Below are 18,885 nucleotides of genomic sequence, written 5' to 3' on the forward strand. Positions count from 1 at the left end.
CCTTTTAGATCTTTCTTCCTACCATATATTAAATTTTTTGTCGATCTTCGGACAAATTTAATAATGATGGGGTTCTTCGGGGACTTGGATCGCAATTTATGGGTTATATCAATATCCGTGTTAACAATAGGCTGGTCAAGATTGAAGTTATTGTTCAGGGTGTTAACAACAAAGTCTTCAAACTTGTAGTACTCAGATTCTGGAACAGATTTGCAGCCATGAAGAACAACACAGTTCCTCCGGCTGTACTGTTCCTGATCATCTTGCTGTTTTTCACATAACTCCAGTCTTTTTATAATCTCCTCGATCTTAAGAGAGATTTGAGCCACATCATGCTGGAACTTCTTAACAGCTTCAGACTTGCTGCCATGGTCTTCAGTGGCAGACAGTTCATCTGAGCGTTGCATGAGCGCTTTTTGGTTGGCCTGGAGGGATGTAACAGCAGCCAGAATCTGGTTATGAACTTCGGTATTCATATTGATTTTCCGTGGAGTTTCGAGTTGAACAGGTAATTATTTCAGCAGAATCCAATGTAGTATTATGATCAGAAAGGTATATTCCGTTTGTTGATATAATCGAAGGTAGCAGGCTTTAGTACTTAAGTTAACCAAAGATTAAACTATCATCTGCAAACTTAATCAAATAGCGAATTTTGTTGCAAGTTCACTGTAAAACTCGAATAAAAATTTATTTAAATCAGTCAATGTCATTTGTGACAATTCTTAAGTACGGTAACATCTGAACATTCTGCATTCGGTCAGTCGGTACCTACAGACTGACAGACCTAACGCTGTAACCTGATATTTTGATGCGTCATCCACAAATTTTTGGAAATTTAATTGATTGTGATTACCGGTATGTCTGTACAGCTGTATGTGTCAGCAAACGATTATAACTTCAGAACTTAAAGTACAGAAGTACGTTATTGGGTAATTCATGTAATTACTTTTACTAGGGATTTTTGCTTTGGTTATTGAATTGTATCAAAATAAAGCGCATTCTAAATCAATGATGTCCAGAAGAATTTCTTAGCCTGCTTTATTGAATTAATCGCATAAAAGTACCCACCTTTTAGCTGCAACAACCCCCTGACCTTTCTCCGAAATTTGGAAATTTCACTTAATGCTGTAATGGTATTGAAGTATGCCTTATGTTTTTGCTAGAAAATCTTAGTTACTGAGCAGCTTTACTAAAAACTAGATTAGAAGATGACTTCAGATCAACAAACAACAAATACGGATTATGATTATCTTATCAAGTTTCTTTCATTGGGAGATTCTGGTAAGTTCGTAAGCGTTTTTCTGCTCAAACTGTGAAACACCTTTTATCATACCATGAAAATTATTACTTGATGGGTACTTATTCACTCTGTCTAGCTGTAACTATCATGAGGTTTTTATTCAATTTTGCCCAATGTCAAATTGCAAGCTCTTGTTCAAATGTGGAAAATTTAATGATGGAAAATGGGGTCTAGCGAAGTGAACGCCGTAAATAAAATATGCCAAACAAAAATCTAATGTGAAATGAGCGCCGAAACTGCGTAAATGACGCCAAACAAAAATGTGATATGAAACTTTCATATTTTTTTCAAAAAAAGTTTCATTCCGTGCCAGGCTCATTTATTTAAATCAAACCCCATCAATTTTGCTAATTATAACAGGTCATGCGAAATAGGGCGCCAATAGCGTTTCGTGCAAGACTTATTTTAAAAAATATTAAAATTTGAGCTGTATTTTCACATTACATTTTTGTTTGGTGTTATTTTAAGAACTTACAGTATGTATTTTGCTAGACCTGGAAAGTGTGGTGATAGAATTCTGACAGTCTAATACATTATGCAATAACTGATTTAAAAGAATATTATAGAACATAATGTTGACTGTCTTGTTCTTCTTTAGCACAATTTCAAATCTGATTTATGTACAACTTGAAATATTTTTCATCAGGTGTGGGTAAAACCTCGTTTCTTTTTCAATACACCGATGGAAAGTTTGATGGGAAGTTCATCACAACTGTAGGAATTGACTTTCGAGAAAAAAGAGTGGTAAGTGTTATATAAGCGATGGAAGAGTTAGATGGAACAGTCAACAGATTTGTCATAATCATAGTTTATTAATGTTTGTTTTTATTGAGGAAGAATAATATCGAATTTGTGTAAGTAAATACAAATTAATGCATCAGTTTGCTGTATTTGACTGATTTGGTATAATATTTAGTCTTTTTCAGTTTGAATTCTTATATTCCTGAATTATTTGTGCATTTGCGTGGAAACGATTTGATCGTTTAATATTTTTGTTTTCTTTTTATCTTCTTATAATAATTTTTATATTAATTATGGTGGAAAAATATTTTTAAAAAATGTTCCAAATACTTGTCAACACACAAAACTTTCTAAAGCAGTGGTTCTCAAACTTTTTGAGCCGCTATTTAGAATTTGTCAATTCTCAAGCCCCACCTCAAACATAACTAGCTAACAATAAGCTGCAAATAACAGATAGTGGGACGAAAGTTTTATTCAAAAAATATGTTGAAAATCCTTAGATGGAACGTAAATATTGTAATAAATGGAAAGTTTTGAAATGTAAATATCCAAAATATAGCGGGCAAGATCAAATCTAACAATATTTTTATTTTACATTAGCTCCACGCTCCCCTCAAAAAATTGTCTACACTCCCCTTGTGGGGCGCGCCCCATTGTTTGAAAACCCCTTTTCTAGAGAGTAATATGCCTTATTTTAATATTGAATATTTAAACCTATTCATTCATGAAGTTTTGGATATAGCCCAATTTTATTGGTAAAGCTGTCCACGATCAATTTTAACCAGGTTATTGACGCTTTCCTCTGTAATTAGTCTAGACATGAACTATAATGATAATCATTAATATGAATTGTTGAGCAATTTTTTTTATGGAGTTGTTTCTTTGATTTGTAGTTTAAATTGAAAAATTCGCTTGATACTTTCAGTTGAATGTGAATCACATGAAATTCCTATTTTCTTTTACAAGTTGAATTAAAATTTTATGTAATATTAGTTTTAATGAGGTTTACTTATTATTTGCTATTAATATGTTTTACTTGAATTTTCAATGAAGTATTATTACATAGATTTGCTTTAGTTTTTTTAAATTATTATTGATACATTCTACATTGTTTATTTTTAATATGCAGAATTATCGTCCGCCTGGACAAGACACCCAAAGCGGAAGAGCACAAAGAGTTCATTTACAACTTTGGGATACCGCTGGCCAGGAAAGGTAATTTAATATGTATTTTATATGATTATGGCTTTTAAATTTGTATGTATTAGAGATAGCGTGAAATTAGTGAATTATGTTGAAATCTTATATTGGCAAAGTTATCTTCCGGTGGTAATTAGCTGTCATCATTGGCAGCAAAGATAGTCGATTTAAGTCATCCAAATTAAATAAATAAAGTTTAATTTTTCCATATTTTTCCATTGTAAAATTTGCCATTTGCCAATGTTTGATTTTCCTTTCTTTTAAATTATTTTGTTATTAATAGCTATTCATGGAATGGCAATTTATGGTACTCGTAAATTGTAGATCGCAAAATACATTATTTATACTTCTATTGCGCATAATCAAACTATAATGACTGATTATGTGTATCAGACACCGACACATGAAAAATTTATGACAACAGTATTTCTTATATATATATATGATTATTGATTTTCATAGCTGTGATGATATTTTTTTTTTGTCTTGACCATCAATTACATCTCTTGGGATTGTCACATGGAGATATGCAGTATAGATTTTTTGAAATTGGTTTTACATAATGCCTATCAATTGCGTATGTCATGTCTGATTTCATTTTCTTTTCATCTCTGTCAAACTACAATCAAATAACAGTTCAAAGCTCTTTTTTGCCGCCTAATGTTTTCCTATATCACAAAAGTCTAGGTAAAATCTACTGGACAACCAGCTTGCTTATATAGAATTCGACTGCAAAAATATTAACAGTTCTAGTTCATTAGAACACCATTATTGCTCCTGAATGGTTTCTTGAAAGTTGTTTTTTGAACAATCCTATATTCAATGACAGATGCATATTATGTTATTATCATACAATAAAAGCAAATTAACAATAGAATTATATTAGAAATATTCCCAACACTTCATTCAAAATAGTCGGTCAATTGCTGGTTTAATAAATATTCAAAAATGTGAATCTTGCTTCGATTTTATTGAGAAAACATATCTTTGAATTACTTGAATGTGCAAAAATGTTTCTAAGATATGTAAAAGTCATTGGAATGAAAGGTATCCAACATTAACATAATGACTCTTTCTGCTTGTGTAAATAATGTCGAAATGTATTTGATTTGTAATAATGAAGTGCACTAATTCTCCTGAGAGATTTCGTTTATAAGTTTAACTCAGTTATCAGTGGCCAGTTGTACATGGCCTTGTTCTAATCGAAAGGCGTGAATAAACAATGTATAGAAAAATTGAGTATATTGGACCAGCCACTTTTGTCATCTAACATTTACTTTTAGTGACTCAAAATTCCAACATTGTTTACTATGGGCAAGTTCTCATAAAATTTTGTATCAACTGAGGATAGATTATATCTGAGTTGTCAGCTTAATACTGCTGTTATAAAAAGTCTCGGTATCTGCCGGCTTGCCTAAAGCTTACTTTATGTCTTCACGAATATTGTCATAATTTGAGTATGACATTGTCAGTCTTTACTTCACATAAAATATATCCATAAATTATCCGAAGCTCATGCTCTTGTGTTGACATAGACCCTGTTATCTACCGGCAAGTATGTTTAGTTTTCAGGCGTTTCCAGCGTTCTTGGAAGCCAAGTAATGAGAGTTTTTTGTTTGCATATAAACGGTACATTTTTCATGGTCCACCCTTTTTTTTCAGGTTTCGAAGTTTAACAACAGCATTTTTTCGTGATGCGATGGGTTTTCTTTTAGTCTTCGATCTAACAAATGAACAAAGTTTTCTTAACGTTCGAAATTGGATAAGTATGTGCACTTTAATATTTGTTAATCAAAGCATTATGGCTGACAATTAATCAAAGAAAAATTTTGTCATGTTAATTAACACTTTTTTCTATTGTAAAATCTAATGTGGTGTCATATTTATTGTCTAAAACATTTGAAGTTCTCTTTTAGTCGAGCAATTGTTGATGTAAGCTTGCACATTCCCAAAATATTACTTAATCACTAGAAAAAAAATGACCAAGTTTGTGTATCATTACATTACTTTCATGATAAGAAGCTTTTTGATATATGAAAATGATAAAATTAGTTTGTAATCATTTGTATTTCCTATATGCAATGCTTTCAGGTTGTGTTGCTGCAATGTTGCAATAATTTTTTTGTTCAATTTCTGGCTGTGTGATTGTTTTCTGTTATAAATGGAATGAAACAAAAATCAATCCTAATCTAGTTTATAAAGATTGTATTCACAAATACTAAAAAAATAGAAAATACTAGAAAAATAGGCATGAACCATGTAATTCAGTTGCCTGAATATCTAATAACCGAAGAAAGCTCCTTGTAAAAAGAACTAGACTAATACAATCATGGATATATATCAGGGATGTACAAAAGCAAATAATTTACCTACTATTTAAAACAAAAAACCTCGAAAAATATTCTTAAATATTGACTAGGGCCTATCAAAAAGTTTGAAATCATCATTCAGTTTTCACCCAAAGTATTGTAAACTAAACTAATTCACAGAAAGAAAATTTAGTAACGCATAATGTGTGAATTATAATTCTCTCACAAAACAAGTTTTGATTGTGTATTTGAAAATTTGATCTGTTTTTGATTTCCCTGGGGTATATCATGATGGCTGTATCTAATTCTGCTATCAATGACATGGTTCTATTCAGCATGTTTGAGCTTTGCTCTCTTGTTTTAACTTCCAGAGCAGTTTTTGAATGATTTGATATTATGTGGCAATTACAACCTGTGATTATACAATTTTTCCTCAAATGGATCACCATGGTATTATTAACAATTTAGTTTCTATCATTTATTCGATTAATCACTCTAGGTCAGATCTGGTCGTCAAATTATTCAGGTAAAGCATGGTTGTGCTGCTTATTACAATAAAACTAATAATATTATCAATGAAAAAACAAACTTTGAGAATTCTACCACAAAATTAAAATTATTTTCAAGTTGAAAAATTGAGTTGGATGTGACTTAAATTCAACTGCATGTCAATTGAACAAATAATAAGATATGGCTTCTAGATTTCATGACACAGCTTTAGCACGAGAACATGAATAAGCGCATTATATTACTTCATCTCTTCTCTCCCTAAAATCCTGATTGGAAGCATATCCATGGCAGCAGCTATCATGATGTTGTTACTTGGACTATGTCAGTGCTTACTTGTGATCATGGATGACCAAAACCGATTAGACTCTGCTGTTCATCAGTTGCTCAAGATAATAATTTTTCAAATAAACTTCTGAATTATTTCAAATCAAGAGTTTAAAACTACTAATATAAAATATTTTGACTTATATTGGATATTCATTTTTTTTTATACTGTTCTGTATTTGATTGTCATTCTTTTTCTCTTTGATTCTTGCGTCATTATTTCTTATTTTCTTTCCTTTGATATGATTAATTATTTCATTTAAGTTTCTGACAAAGTGTTAGGTTCTTGTTGTTATTAGTAATTCGATCATTTCGAACAAATAACAGTTTAAGAAGGATTTCAAGTGCAGTGATCTGTAATGTCACACTTGAGCAAACGTGAATGGATGAATTGCTTGGAATTTGGATGCTCGAAAACGAAATTGTGTTGTTTTTATGCTTTTAAGTTTAATTTCATGGACTGGTACTTTTTGTTTTATATACTGCTCTAAAATTAAGATCTTATGAAAAGTAAAATGAGCACTTTTTGGTTGGGATAATGTTGATTGGTTTTTGGGTGCATGAAAGTAGGCCTTTGAATACCCGTATTTGTCAATACAAACTAAATTTCAAATAATATTGCTTCTTGTTTCTACTATTTTACCTGCCACTTTCTACTTTTTGTGCTTTATTTTCTGCTTTATTACTAAATATATGAAATACTATTTCTTATATTTAACTTAGGACCAAAAATTTCGAAATTCGTATTAACATGTTTGAATATTATAGCCAAGACACCAAAGTAATTTGAAATACAAATTGAAACTTTAAATATTCTCGCTATTTCAGCTCATGATACTGAATCACTCTGCTTTTTTAGTATCCAACTTGTTTATTCATACCTTGTTATATTCTGGTCTCTGGATTAATAGAGTCTTGTCCTTAATAATATCTATTTGTAACTCTATCAAGATTCCATCTCTTTTCCCCATTACGCTCGGAGGACTTTTTTTTAAACTTATTTATGCTGTAATATATGAGATTAAAAATGAAGACAGTGATGGTGTGATTGTGATTCATGAAAACCCATAAGAACTATACGAAAAATATGTTTGTCTGTATATTTCAAATATCTATCAAATTATACATACCGTTGTTGTTAAATTATTTACTAAGTGTCCCACATACGGTATAAGTTATTTTAGGTGTACCTTGGGAGTGTTTATTTGCTTTTTGTACGCTTAGTGACGTTCTCTCAGTGAATAGGGACTTAGTTGTGGCTTTGATAACAATATGTATTTTCTTTTCAAATTCCATTCTACAGGGCTCGAAATATGAAAATTTTTTCTCAATTTTTTACTTAAAATCCATAGTTTTCTTGAAATGCTTATAATTGATATACAACAATGTATTCTTGTCCTAATGTAATTTTTTCTTAAATTCATAATATAACTTACATAATAATCTCAATATAATTCATTTCTCAGGTCAGTTACAATTGCATTCTTATTGTGAAAATCCAGATATCGTATTATGTGGAAACAAATGTGATTTAGAAAATTTGAGATGCATTACAGTGGACAGGGCAAAAGATTTCGCAGATAAAAATGGGTAACTAATGTTCACTTGATTTATGATAGTTACTTATTAATTTTGAAAACTTTGTTTTTCAATACCATCATCGTGGGATCGAAATAGGCAAAAATTGTCACTGGGTAGAAATGGCACTATTTTGAGTTGAATCTTACCTGGGCTTGTTGGTCTGTTTGATCATAATGATGCCCTATATTATATCGCTGTAAAAAAAAAATTGAACTTTGCATTAATTTCATAGAATGGGTCATCGGGTCCCAGTTATAAAACATTCTGATAAATCTATCTGAGTGGCTACATTCGTTCTTTCACTGTAGAGGACACTGATTCTCATGCGTTTTCGGTCTAGAACAAGAAACTTTGTTTACTGTTTCTGTGGCAGTATACACCCATAGCGTGTCAAGCGTTTATTGTTTATTGACTATTTCAGAGCTCTTTGTGCCCATATCCATCATGTCAGAATCGTTATTACATTTTATCTTTCTTTATTCAGTTTACAATATTTTGAAACAAGTGCAGCTACAGGACAAAATGTAGACAAAGCAGTAGAAGCACTTCTAGATGCTGTCATGAAAAGGTAAGAACCGGCCGGTAATTAATATTGGAAAAAATAAAAGTAGGAGTCATCAGGGTCGAAAATGAACGAATATTGGAATACATTCAAAATTGTATATATAATATATTCAATATTTGTTTAAATTCATGGGTTGTCGGAGTCTCAAGCCAGAAGTTGAGAGGAATTCACTGAGCTGAGTCTCATTGGCGGTTATTTGAGTAGAGGTTTTGAGTCGTTTCGATGATTCAAGCAGAGATGGCCAAAACTAAATAATTCAGTATTACGGATACATTCTAAAATTATCTCCCCGAATATGGAATATCGAATATATTCTGAAATGGGTTTGTTTCTCAAGAGAAATTGTTCAAGGCAATTTTGATCTTGTAGAAATCAAATTTGGTCATACGGAATATTTAAGAAATTAAGATAAACATTGTTTTAATTATGTAGTATTCTGATTTTATTCTGTCAGAAGTCAACAAATTTTTGATTAATAATTATAAAACGATAATTGCTTAACAAAAGAAAATATGCTAAATCATTTCAAAAATCAAGAATTCATTTTAAATCGAAAATAACCTATTTCGAATGTATTTTATATTCAATTCGTTTGGACATCACCGAACTCGAGTCTCCCATATTCTGTTTACTTTACGTATCATAAACATATCATATTCAAGCGGGTTTCATCAAGTGTTTTTTTTTCTTTTCTTTTATTTTGTTTATATATTCTCTTTACATAGAATGGAGAAAGTTGTCGACAAAAGTTCCTTTCCCGCCCGAACTCCAGTAACAGATAACGGCAATGCCACGACTAAAGTTTCAGAAAATGAAAAACATGACAACAGTGACTGTGCATGTTGAAAGATTGGACAATTTGAAAAAAGAATTAATTTTGGGCTTCTTTATGGTAAAAAAAATGGATTCAAGTGGGTCCATTAGTGTTTTCATACTGCTTTTTCTTTTATGAAATCGGCTTCCCTGAATATGGGATCAAATAAAAAATGGGATGGTTGCAATCACCTTTTAATCAAATTATAACAAATAAATATTTTATTACTCTCATTATATTTATGTATCTCTCGTTCTTATGTACATACATAGCATTACAGCTAGCAATCAATAACAATTCGGTTACTACTGGACTCGAATTTCTACAGGAATGTACTGATTTTAATGTGAGCTATTTCAGACAAACACTGACGCTTAATTACTGACAGCTTATTAAAATATGCATATATTTGTTTTTGAAATGTCATCAAATAATAGAATATCATTCCCAAGAATATTTTTACGGTCGTTTCCTTTTTAGGACCCATTCAATCTTATATGAACCAGTAATCCAGTGACTTATGACAGATTGTTTTTTTCTAAATACTGACTGTGACGGAAAAAGCCAATTAAAACAAATTTTACGCCAGGTTGGGCTGTTTTTTTTGTTTTTGCCAAGCTCTGATGTATACACATCCTAAGAAAAGAAAATTAAATTGAATTTTTTTAAGAGAATGACTTTCCTTATACAGTGCTTTCTGCCACATCACAAATCTTTTAAAGGTTTATCTATATTATGACCAATTAAGCGTGTTTCATGAATTATTCTGTTCAGTTGGCAGATTCGATTACTGTCATATGGATATCAGCCCATTGAATTAGATTTTTTTATTTTTGATCGTACTGATTTATGATCTTGCTAGCAACAAATGGTATAGAAATGATTTCCTTTATCACATGTTTGTTATTTTTTGTTTATCAAAGCAGAGTACTAGGATGGGAAATAAGCAATAAAGCATTCACTGTAGGAATTATAGTGCCAATTTATTGTATACATCAAATTCAACATATGCCGTAGTCAATCAAAATCCTAATTTGATCGCAATTATCAACAGGAACTATCTAAATATTACTTCATACTCCTATTTGATACTCAAACTTGTCTGTGAATTTTTGTTCAGGGCTGTAGAGTTTGGGAGAATTTATACCCAAATCAAAATCTAAGCCATTTAAAATATGACTCTGGATTAAATAAGAACTCACAGTCTGGCTCCGCGTTTCACAAAAAAGGAACTTTTGCCTTCGACACTCGAGAAAACCAAATTTCGCAAATGAAAACCTACTTTTACTTATTTTTTCGACATTGCTGAGATAATGCTTTTTGTGTTTTTGTATGGCAATGTAGACTCCAACGTAGAAATCTCTAAAACTCAAAATTCTAACTCTTGACTCCATCTCTAAAGCCCAGATTGCATTTCCGGCAAAGAAAAATTAATGTTCTTTATTAATCCAGTATCTGAGCAAGACTATTGATGATGATCAGTGCCAATATACTTTCTATACTAAGGTTCATTGAAAAGGTACCGATACCTTTCATTTGCAATATTATGAATGAAATCAAAATTTGAATTCATAATTAACTGCTGATTTAGATTTACTGTGTTGTTTAATATTTCAACTGTGTCAAGCTTCTGTTTTCGATACATCACCTATTTTTTATTCTCGTGTTATATGTGTCTCGAATTAATAATACTAAAATTGCAGTCTATATTCTAATGTCATTAGATTTTAAATCCAAAAATGTATTTTCCATGTAATAATATTTTCTTTTGTTGCAGTAACGTATTTGCACATATTTTCATCAGCATTGTGCAGCACTTTTCTATATATTATTGTGTGTTACCTTTTTGGTGTTCAGTATAAATACCAGTTACAGTAATAGTGTCTGAAGATAATTTTTTATTTGGTGTTTCTATATTGTATTGAATTTGTTTTTATATCATACCAGAGAACTAACTAATGATCATGTATACCTGGCAAATCTCATCCTTCCTGGTAATATGTATTTTCAATATTATTCTGTTTTGACTAGTTTTATTGTTTGTTTTACTATGTTATGAACTAATAATATTCTGCTATGAAAAAAAGTATCACATTTTAAACATTGTCTATAATACAATAGTCGAAGTATTTCATATTGTATCTGGTTGCTAGGGATTCCTAAAATCTAGATTCTGGCATTCCCTTTTTTTTAAATTGATCTATTATGCAGCAAAATCATTATCTTTGTTGTTATTTTTAATCTGTACGGTTTCACAAAAATAATGGTTTTGCTGCCATAATGCAAAATTTTAGAGAAAAAATATGATTTGCTATATTTTTGAAGTTCATTATTTTCAGCTAATTTTTATTTGATAATTATTTCAAAATAAATTCCTTGAAGAAGTCTCTCCTGGCGATGTAAGATATAGTTTATTTCTAATCGACCAAATGATAACAACAATTTTATTTCAACGTTCTCACGAGCTAGCGCTATAATTTAATGATTGTTTATTGTAACAATTTGCAGTACAATATAAGGCAGTTATTTTATTCAAAATTATCAGCACTTACTGTGTATTATTATGCATGTATATATCCAGCCTTAGGAAACGGGACAGTGCATTTTACTTAACCACACCCATGATGCAAAATTTCTTCAATTAATTCACTAACAGCTTTATTTGCTCTGAGCTAGCATTTTTCATCTAGTACGCCATTTGTTACTTAAAATTAAAAAGCCCTAAAATCAAATACTCAAACACTTACCTAAAGATTTTCTTTTCGGAATGCAAAATATATCACTACCAATGCTACATTTTGAATTTCTTGAAAAATTTTACTGTTGATTCGGAGAAGTTTCAATTTTTTCCCATTTTGGAATACCTTGTTACAATAAAAACGATTTTTTAGACATTCCAGCTCTAAGAGACAAAATGTGTTTTTCATTAGCAATATTTTCAACTTGATACAGTAGACTTTCCAAATTCTTTGCTTATTATTGGTCACTGATTGAAATTTCAATATGGCACTCTTTATGCTATTATTGATTACTTTGATCAAATTCGACATCAATCTAACATGGTATGTAGTAGTATGTAGTTTTCGAAATTAAAATTCATTTCACATCGATCTCATGGCAAATGTTATTCTACTTCACATTTAAGCATAGTCATTGTTTTATGTACTTTGGAGCAGTAGATGGTGCTGAGTTTGCGAATTGTTAATATGATTGAACTTTAACCTAGGATTTGTGGCCGTGTTGGTAAATTTCTTTTAATTTGGGATTGTGTGGTTTTCAGTTTGCGCTATGATTTATAATGCATTTCATTTTCATCTATAATGATATATATCTACGGTAGATAAATATACTTGTTATTTGAATCGTAGTTTGTTGGGTTAATTTATACTGGTATATGGAAGATTTGGCGGCACGTCGTGCTGAGCTTTGGAAAGAAAACACGCTCGATGTCGCACCTTCGAATAACCAGCGATAAGATAGATGTGCTCCTCGTCGTGGTACAACGTGCCTCTGCCATCGAGTCTATACTAGAGGTGTAACGGTATCGGCAATATCGGCCAAATTTTCTATATTGGCAGTGTATCGGTATCGGCTAAATGTAAACTGATATATTTAGCTTTTTAATCCGATTCGGATTGTTTCAAAAATTAGGTTATAATACTGATATTGAAATACTTTTTGCGTGAAGGGATCATGTTCGCGGTATTTACCTCGTTAACTATGATCCATGCACGCCCCCCCCCCCCCCCCCCCCCCCGCGAGTAGAAACGGGAATAAGATTATGACCCGTTTTTAGCTACTTATCAGCCAAACTAGCTCAACTAATTTGTTTTTTTTTTCACTGCCAAATTTTCATATCGACATTTTTAATATTATGTGGTAATTATGAAGAAATATATCAATTTTATATTAGTTGATTTTACAATGTGTAAAGTACGACGCCATATTGGCACAAAATCCTGCGCACGTAGCTCAATGTATCAGTTTGATAGGATAAGTAAACATTCTTTTATTTTACCACCCACAGTAGCCATTCGCTACGAGTTTTCTAATTGAACACCGAGATTTCTAGCGTCAGTACACAATGCATCTGAATCAATCAACGCATCTGGATCCCAAACATCGATTTCTTATTATGTGATATATCTCTTTTTCAATCTGAAATGATGTGCTCTATGAATAATGACCAAAGACGGTTGTTTCCACCCGTCTGCCCTGCGCACTTGAGGTAATAATTACATAATATCGGTATCGGAATATCGGCTTTTTTTGAGGTATCGGTATCAGTAGGTATCGGCATATCTCTAGACTATAATTAGACTAACGAATAATTGGATAACTTTTCCCACTTGCTACATAGATATACTATGACAAACGAAGAAGGCGCCATGGTTCGTCTCATGGTTGAGCCGTCTCATTGGTGTTCCTGAAGGAATTAAATCAGATTTGTTTCGATAATGTGTCATTTTACCATGTTTTCTTGACAATTGCGCGTAAGTTGCTGTTCTACGAAGAAGGGCATATTTTTTGAGAATCCTTATCAGTCTCCCGGGAGCGAGAACCATCGCAATATGTCTCGCATACGAGATTCGTGATAAAATGTGGAGCACCTCGAGATAAATAGGCCCTATTTAATAGGGGAATCCTAATCTGGAGAAAGCACAATGTTGAGTTGACGGCGCATAAAAATATGATTCCATTTACACCTTTAGTACGGTTGTATGTCCCGAGTTGTTAGACACTAGACATAGTCACAAATTACGGGACGGAAAGGACAAAAATGTTGGAAGATTTTCAATGAAAAATTTTTTCACACCGACGTAAAATTTCATTGTTTTGAAACTATTGTCCAGTTGAATGATGAAACTAGCATTTCCAGGATGGAAAAATTAATTGACCTCATGCCAATTAGTCCACCGATGACATGCAAGGTCGGTCACTTCTAGGCAGTCGAATGTAGTGGCAATGTGGTCGACTTCAAGTTCCAAAAACTGAAGCAAGTTTATGCAAAAATGTTTTGGCCTAATCGGAATACCCACATGGTCGCCCTTGTATATTAAACGTGCATTACCACTCTACAGTTTGTCAGAGGGCCAATAGCCATCGCTGTGTTTATGGGACCCTAAAAGAACCCCTCGCCACTATTTCCTCACTAATCAAAAATTACAAAACGAGTTTTGTCACTCCTGACAGAGAGAGCATGTGGGGATTCTTCACTCATTTTCACAGCAGTACTGGACGGTTCCATGGACCCCCCAACAGATGAGTATTCAGTGCTTCAGCGCTTGTTTCACACGAAATTAAACCTGCGAACCCTCGCAGAGTAATCAGTAGTGCGATGCCATGCGTGTTCCCACCGTTTCGGATGATGTGCTACATGTCGAGCCATATCATGTTCGAGCTTGTTCTTAGTCAATAAACCGAAGCAGCAACAGAGAAGGTACAGTCGTAAAAAGTGGCGCTAGGCTTGTCAGTTTCTCCACAGCGACAACTATTTCGTGAAGAATAAATAATTAATTGAGTAATTTTTTCAAACGTCACGATCAAGTACGGCAACATATGGACGGGAGATTTTTCCATATAAAACAGTGAAATATTGGCATTTCCAGGCTTTGGGCATAAAAATATTCGTTATAATCATATATTTCATGAGTTTTGACATTCGTAAATAACGTAATTCTTTTAGGGCATTTGACCTTGACCTTCGTTTAAACAACACCCAAACAAACGATGGAAAACCACAGACCCGTGGGTAACATACCCTTCCAGTGACATTGAATTATAACCCCCGCAATAATTGTAGGCTAACATTATAAATCTACGGCTCACATTCATCTTATCTATGATAAATTTATAACATGGGATCCACTTGGTAAAAAATGTTCGCCATCCCTGCTCCAGTAAAAAAAATGTTAATAAATTATCCTCCGTTTTACACTGCGCAATTGATAATACATTTATATATGAGTGTGTACGCAAAATTTGTTAACTTTGTATATGTTTTGGATCAGAACATGAATTGTTAGCGCCCCAATGCATAAATTTTAGCACATATATATATATCGATGTTCCCGTAGTTCTGATACGTTTTGGACATTATGTAGGGTGGCACATAAGCACCCTCATTTTTTGTGCTGAAATTGTCAAAAAACGGTTAGGATACCCTGCGGACAAGATCGGTTTAACGCTTATACATAAGCGCGAAGCGATTTCCACGCCCATAAATTCACATTCCGAAGGCATTCATGCGTGAGACAATAAGAAATTTTGAGCAAATTTGCGTTTAGCTGTGTTCCATTGATTTTGCTTACAGACAGAAATCAAATGAAGTCCTTGTAGTTACATTGATCAAAAATGTTTATTTAGGCCTATTTCAACTCTGCTTTACTAGTTCCGCATCATTCGTTATCTTATTCAAACCAAACCAGTATATACAATAAATTGCCGAGGCTTTCTAACAATTGTATCTTTCACGCGACGTTTGGCTGTTTTGTGTAAAAACATTTGTCGAACAGTTGGTACATTACTAAACGTAGAGCGTGGTGCGAATATCTACAGTGATATTGGCAGCTGAAGTGACAACAGATCATGGCGAAAGAAGGCGAAATGTGGTAAAAATTGTACATTTTGCATTTGATGTTTAAGGTTTAGAAAAATCTACAGATGGCATGTGTCAGGCTGACTAGAGTGCAAACGATCAAGTCTGTGATTAATTTAGGCGTTCGATGAATGTTATGCATACAAGATGTCGTTTAGTATCTCAAAATGGAAGCTTGAGATAGATAGTCGAGAGGGACATATCATAAAAAGTTTTAAGTATAGTATTGAGTTGTCGAGTAGGTTTCGAGTAGCTTAAACATCGTTATGGTCGATGAACTCGAAAGAAGCGGCGCTTTTAGTTTAACAATGGTAGAGCACAGCAGGTACTAGCCATTATTCGTCAGATAAGTTGTTTTTATGTGAATTTTGGAATACACAATATTGTAAAAATGTAACAACACAATTAATCTATTTGGTCGATGTCAAGCGGGATAATGTCATACATGATATTGAAATTATACAAGAGGTGCAAATAATATTATTTCGTTCTAGAATCTGCATCAAATTGAGATGAACAATAAAAGATATTCCTGCATCCGTTTATTTGAGGCTTCATAGTATATAAAAGTGCTTTCGCTAGGGAGAAAAGACATTTTGAAGATATCCCACGCTGAATACCATATAATGCTATGCGATGTTCCACCGGTGACGAATTCGTAATCAAATGAACTCGTGCGCCCAACTTTCAGTGTCCGTACTAACGCCTTCGGTAAATATCACTTTATTGTATGTTTATGTATTACAATACACGTGCGAGCGCAGCGAATAGGAAACCCAAAATTTTAAACGTTATAATATTCCTTCCACTGGTTATATCGAGTAAGAGAAGCAAGGGCGTGGCCCAGCGGTAGTTCGTTATTTTATGTTCCCATCTTAGACAAAAGGTTCTGAATTAGCCATTTCGAAAAGTCAAAATTAAAAACTATTTCCCACAGAGAGGGCTACTGGGCTTCCATACGTACAACATGTTCTTTTTTAGGGCAGCTCCACACACTTACAATTATGCTAGCTGTATCTTTAAGTTAAACAATATCCGTCACGGCAGCCGGTTATTCATTTTATTCACTCACTGTAGAATAAACTTTCGGTGATCAAAATAACATAAAAAACATTGACTTTAGCAGTTGATCACGGTGTCTTGGTCAGGATTAATCTTGAATTGATATATCCACGTAAATACGCATTCTGTTTAGCTCGTACACCTCGTGGACAGTTTTGTTTAGCAATATGCATACTGTTTATTATCAAGAACGTTCACAACAACGATTCACCAGGGCGGGTGACATGCTTCGAATAAACAAATTACGCATATCTGCATCTGTTTCTCGTTGACGTTACTTTCCGATATTTGCAACGTACTAGAGTTACTGAGTATATATTATAGTTTTCAAGTTATTTTTGAGAAGCTGCAGAGTAGAATTATATTTATTTATATGGCAGGACTTGCGAATGGCTTTTTGCTGCAGAGACATCCATAGACAATCGACGACACGATTCTTGTAAATAGTTTACCTTTTTTTCAAGGAAATCTGGCATGCGGCAAATATCGTAATTGACCTTCAGCTTATGAATTTCGTTTGGTAAGCTCGAATTTTTATATCGTTAGTGTAAAACGTTGTCGCTATATTAGTAATGGGCTTGCGGAAAATATCGTAATTGACCTTCAGCTTATAAATTTCGTTTGGTAAGCACGAATTTTTATATCGTTGTGTAAAACGTAAGTGTAAAAGTGTAAAACGTCATCGCTAAATTAGTAATAGGGCGCAGGTCGAGAAAAACGAGGCCAGAAAAGATCACACCAACGTCGTAATATCCGCCAAAACAAGCGGATGCCACATTTGATCGATGATAAGACTTTGAAAGCTATATTTTTAGAGTTCGAAACTGTAACCGTTGAATTTTGAGCGCTGATTTAAATAGGTTCGGTTCGATGCGTAATAATATTCTAATTCGTTGCGGCAACTAGGATACTAAAACATTTAGTTAAACACACAGCTAGATACGTTTTTTATTTAGCAAATTATTTAATCTCACATTTTAATTTCCCATGTCAAAGCTAATGGATTATCTTTTCGTTTTCGCATCGTCGAGCAATTTGGGCATAAACGATAGATTACGCGATAACGCTTTCGCTGCGTAGTAAATACATTGAAAATAATTCATGTAGAAAATATTCTACGCTACGCCGTTGAGGCCCGAGGATATACGCTCTCTGTGGTTACGTATAACTTAGGAACGCACAAGCAAAATAATACTTAGGCTAACAAGCAATATTGCCGCATCTATGGAGCCTTCATATCACCTTTACAGACTTTGTTACGGTTAGGGTTATGGCACATTTGTTTATGAAATTTCAATTAAATCGCGGCTGTAAGCAATCGTCTATAAAAGATAAAATATCCCTCTAGAAATTAACCTTTGCTAGCCATCATTAAAATGGTAATATGTAGGCCTACATTGTATTCCATCATGTACCCATGATTTGTGCAAGAATATATTCATGCATGTTCATAAACTTGCAATCATACTAAATTGTTGAAGATGTAACACATACGTCTCTGTCACCGCCCGTAAATTATTATGACGGATCGTCCGTCGAACGTCAAAAACGAATCTACAGCAAGTAGATTTGGAACTTTTATTGTTTTGATTCCAATTTCGAAGTTGTTGCATCCCTTTATTTTATGGTTAAAGTGGGTTTAGCTACATTTATTACGATGGGATAACAATTATTTATGAAGCAAAAAATGTCTCACGATTAATTGTTCACGGAATATGAAAGCACATGAAACGAGGCAATATATTAATACGATTTGCTCATAAATAAAATTCAAAATTACATTGAACGCAAATTTAATTAAATTTGTATTCGTCATAATTATGATGAAACAATTCATGATTTTGTAGAGATTCGTGAACCAAATCCGGTGGTGATGATATT

The 18,885-nt window shown here is 32.9% G+C and overlaps 1 protein-coding gene across 2 annotated transcripts; it reads left to right on the plus strand.

Moving 5' to 3' along the window:
* The first annotated feature begins 1,123 nt into the window (after positions 1 to 1,123).
* LOC120327150 (ras-related protein Rab-27A-like) lies at positions 1,124 to 12,711 on the plus strand. Of its 2 annotated transcripts, XM_078112113.1 has the most exons (8): positions 1,124 to 1,281; positions 1,947 to 2,044; positions 3,171 to 3,256; positions 4,904 to 5,007; positions 6,050 to 6,076; positions 7,851 to 7,974; positions 8,450 to 8,533; positions 9,256 to 12,711. In XM_078112113.1, exons 1-8 carry the CDS (start codon positions 1,209 to 1,211, stop codon positions 9,374 to 9,376), a joined length of 717 nt encoding a protein of 238 aa, XP_077968239.1. In that variant the 5' UTR covers positions 1,124 to 1,208; the 3' UTR covers positions 9,377 to 12,711. The 2 variants fall into 2 exon arrangements, with proteins under 2 accessions (XP_077968239.1, XP_039249501.1); XM_039393567.2 differs by lacking the exon at positions 6,050 to 6,076.
* The last annotated feature ends 6,174 nt before the right edge of the window (positions 12,712 to 18,885 follow it).

The sequence above is a fragment of the Styela clava genome, chromosome 4, assembly GCF_964204865.1.
Source record: "Styela clava chromosome 4, kaStyClav1.hap1.2, whole genome shotgun sequence".
NCBI classification, from domain to species: domain Eukaryota; kingdom Metazoa; phylum Chordata; class Ascidiacea; order Stolidobranchia; family Styelidae; genus Styela; species Styela clava.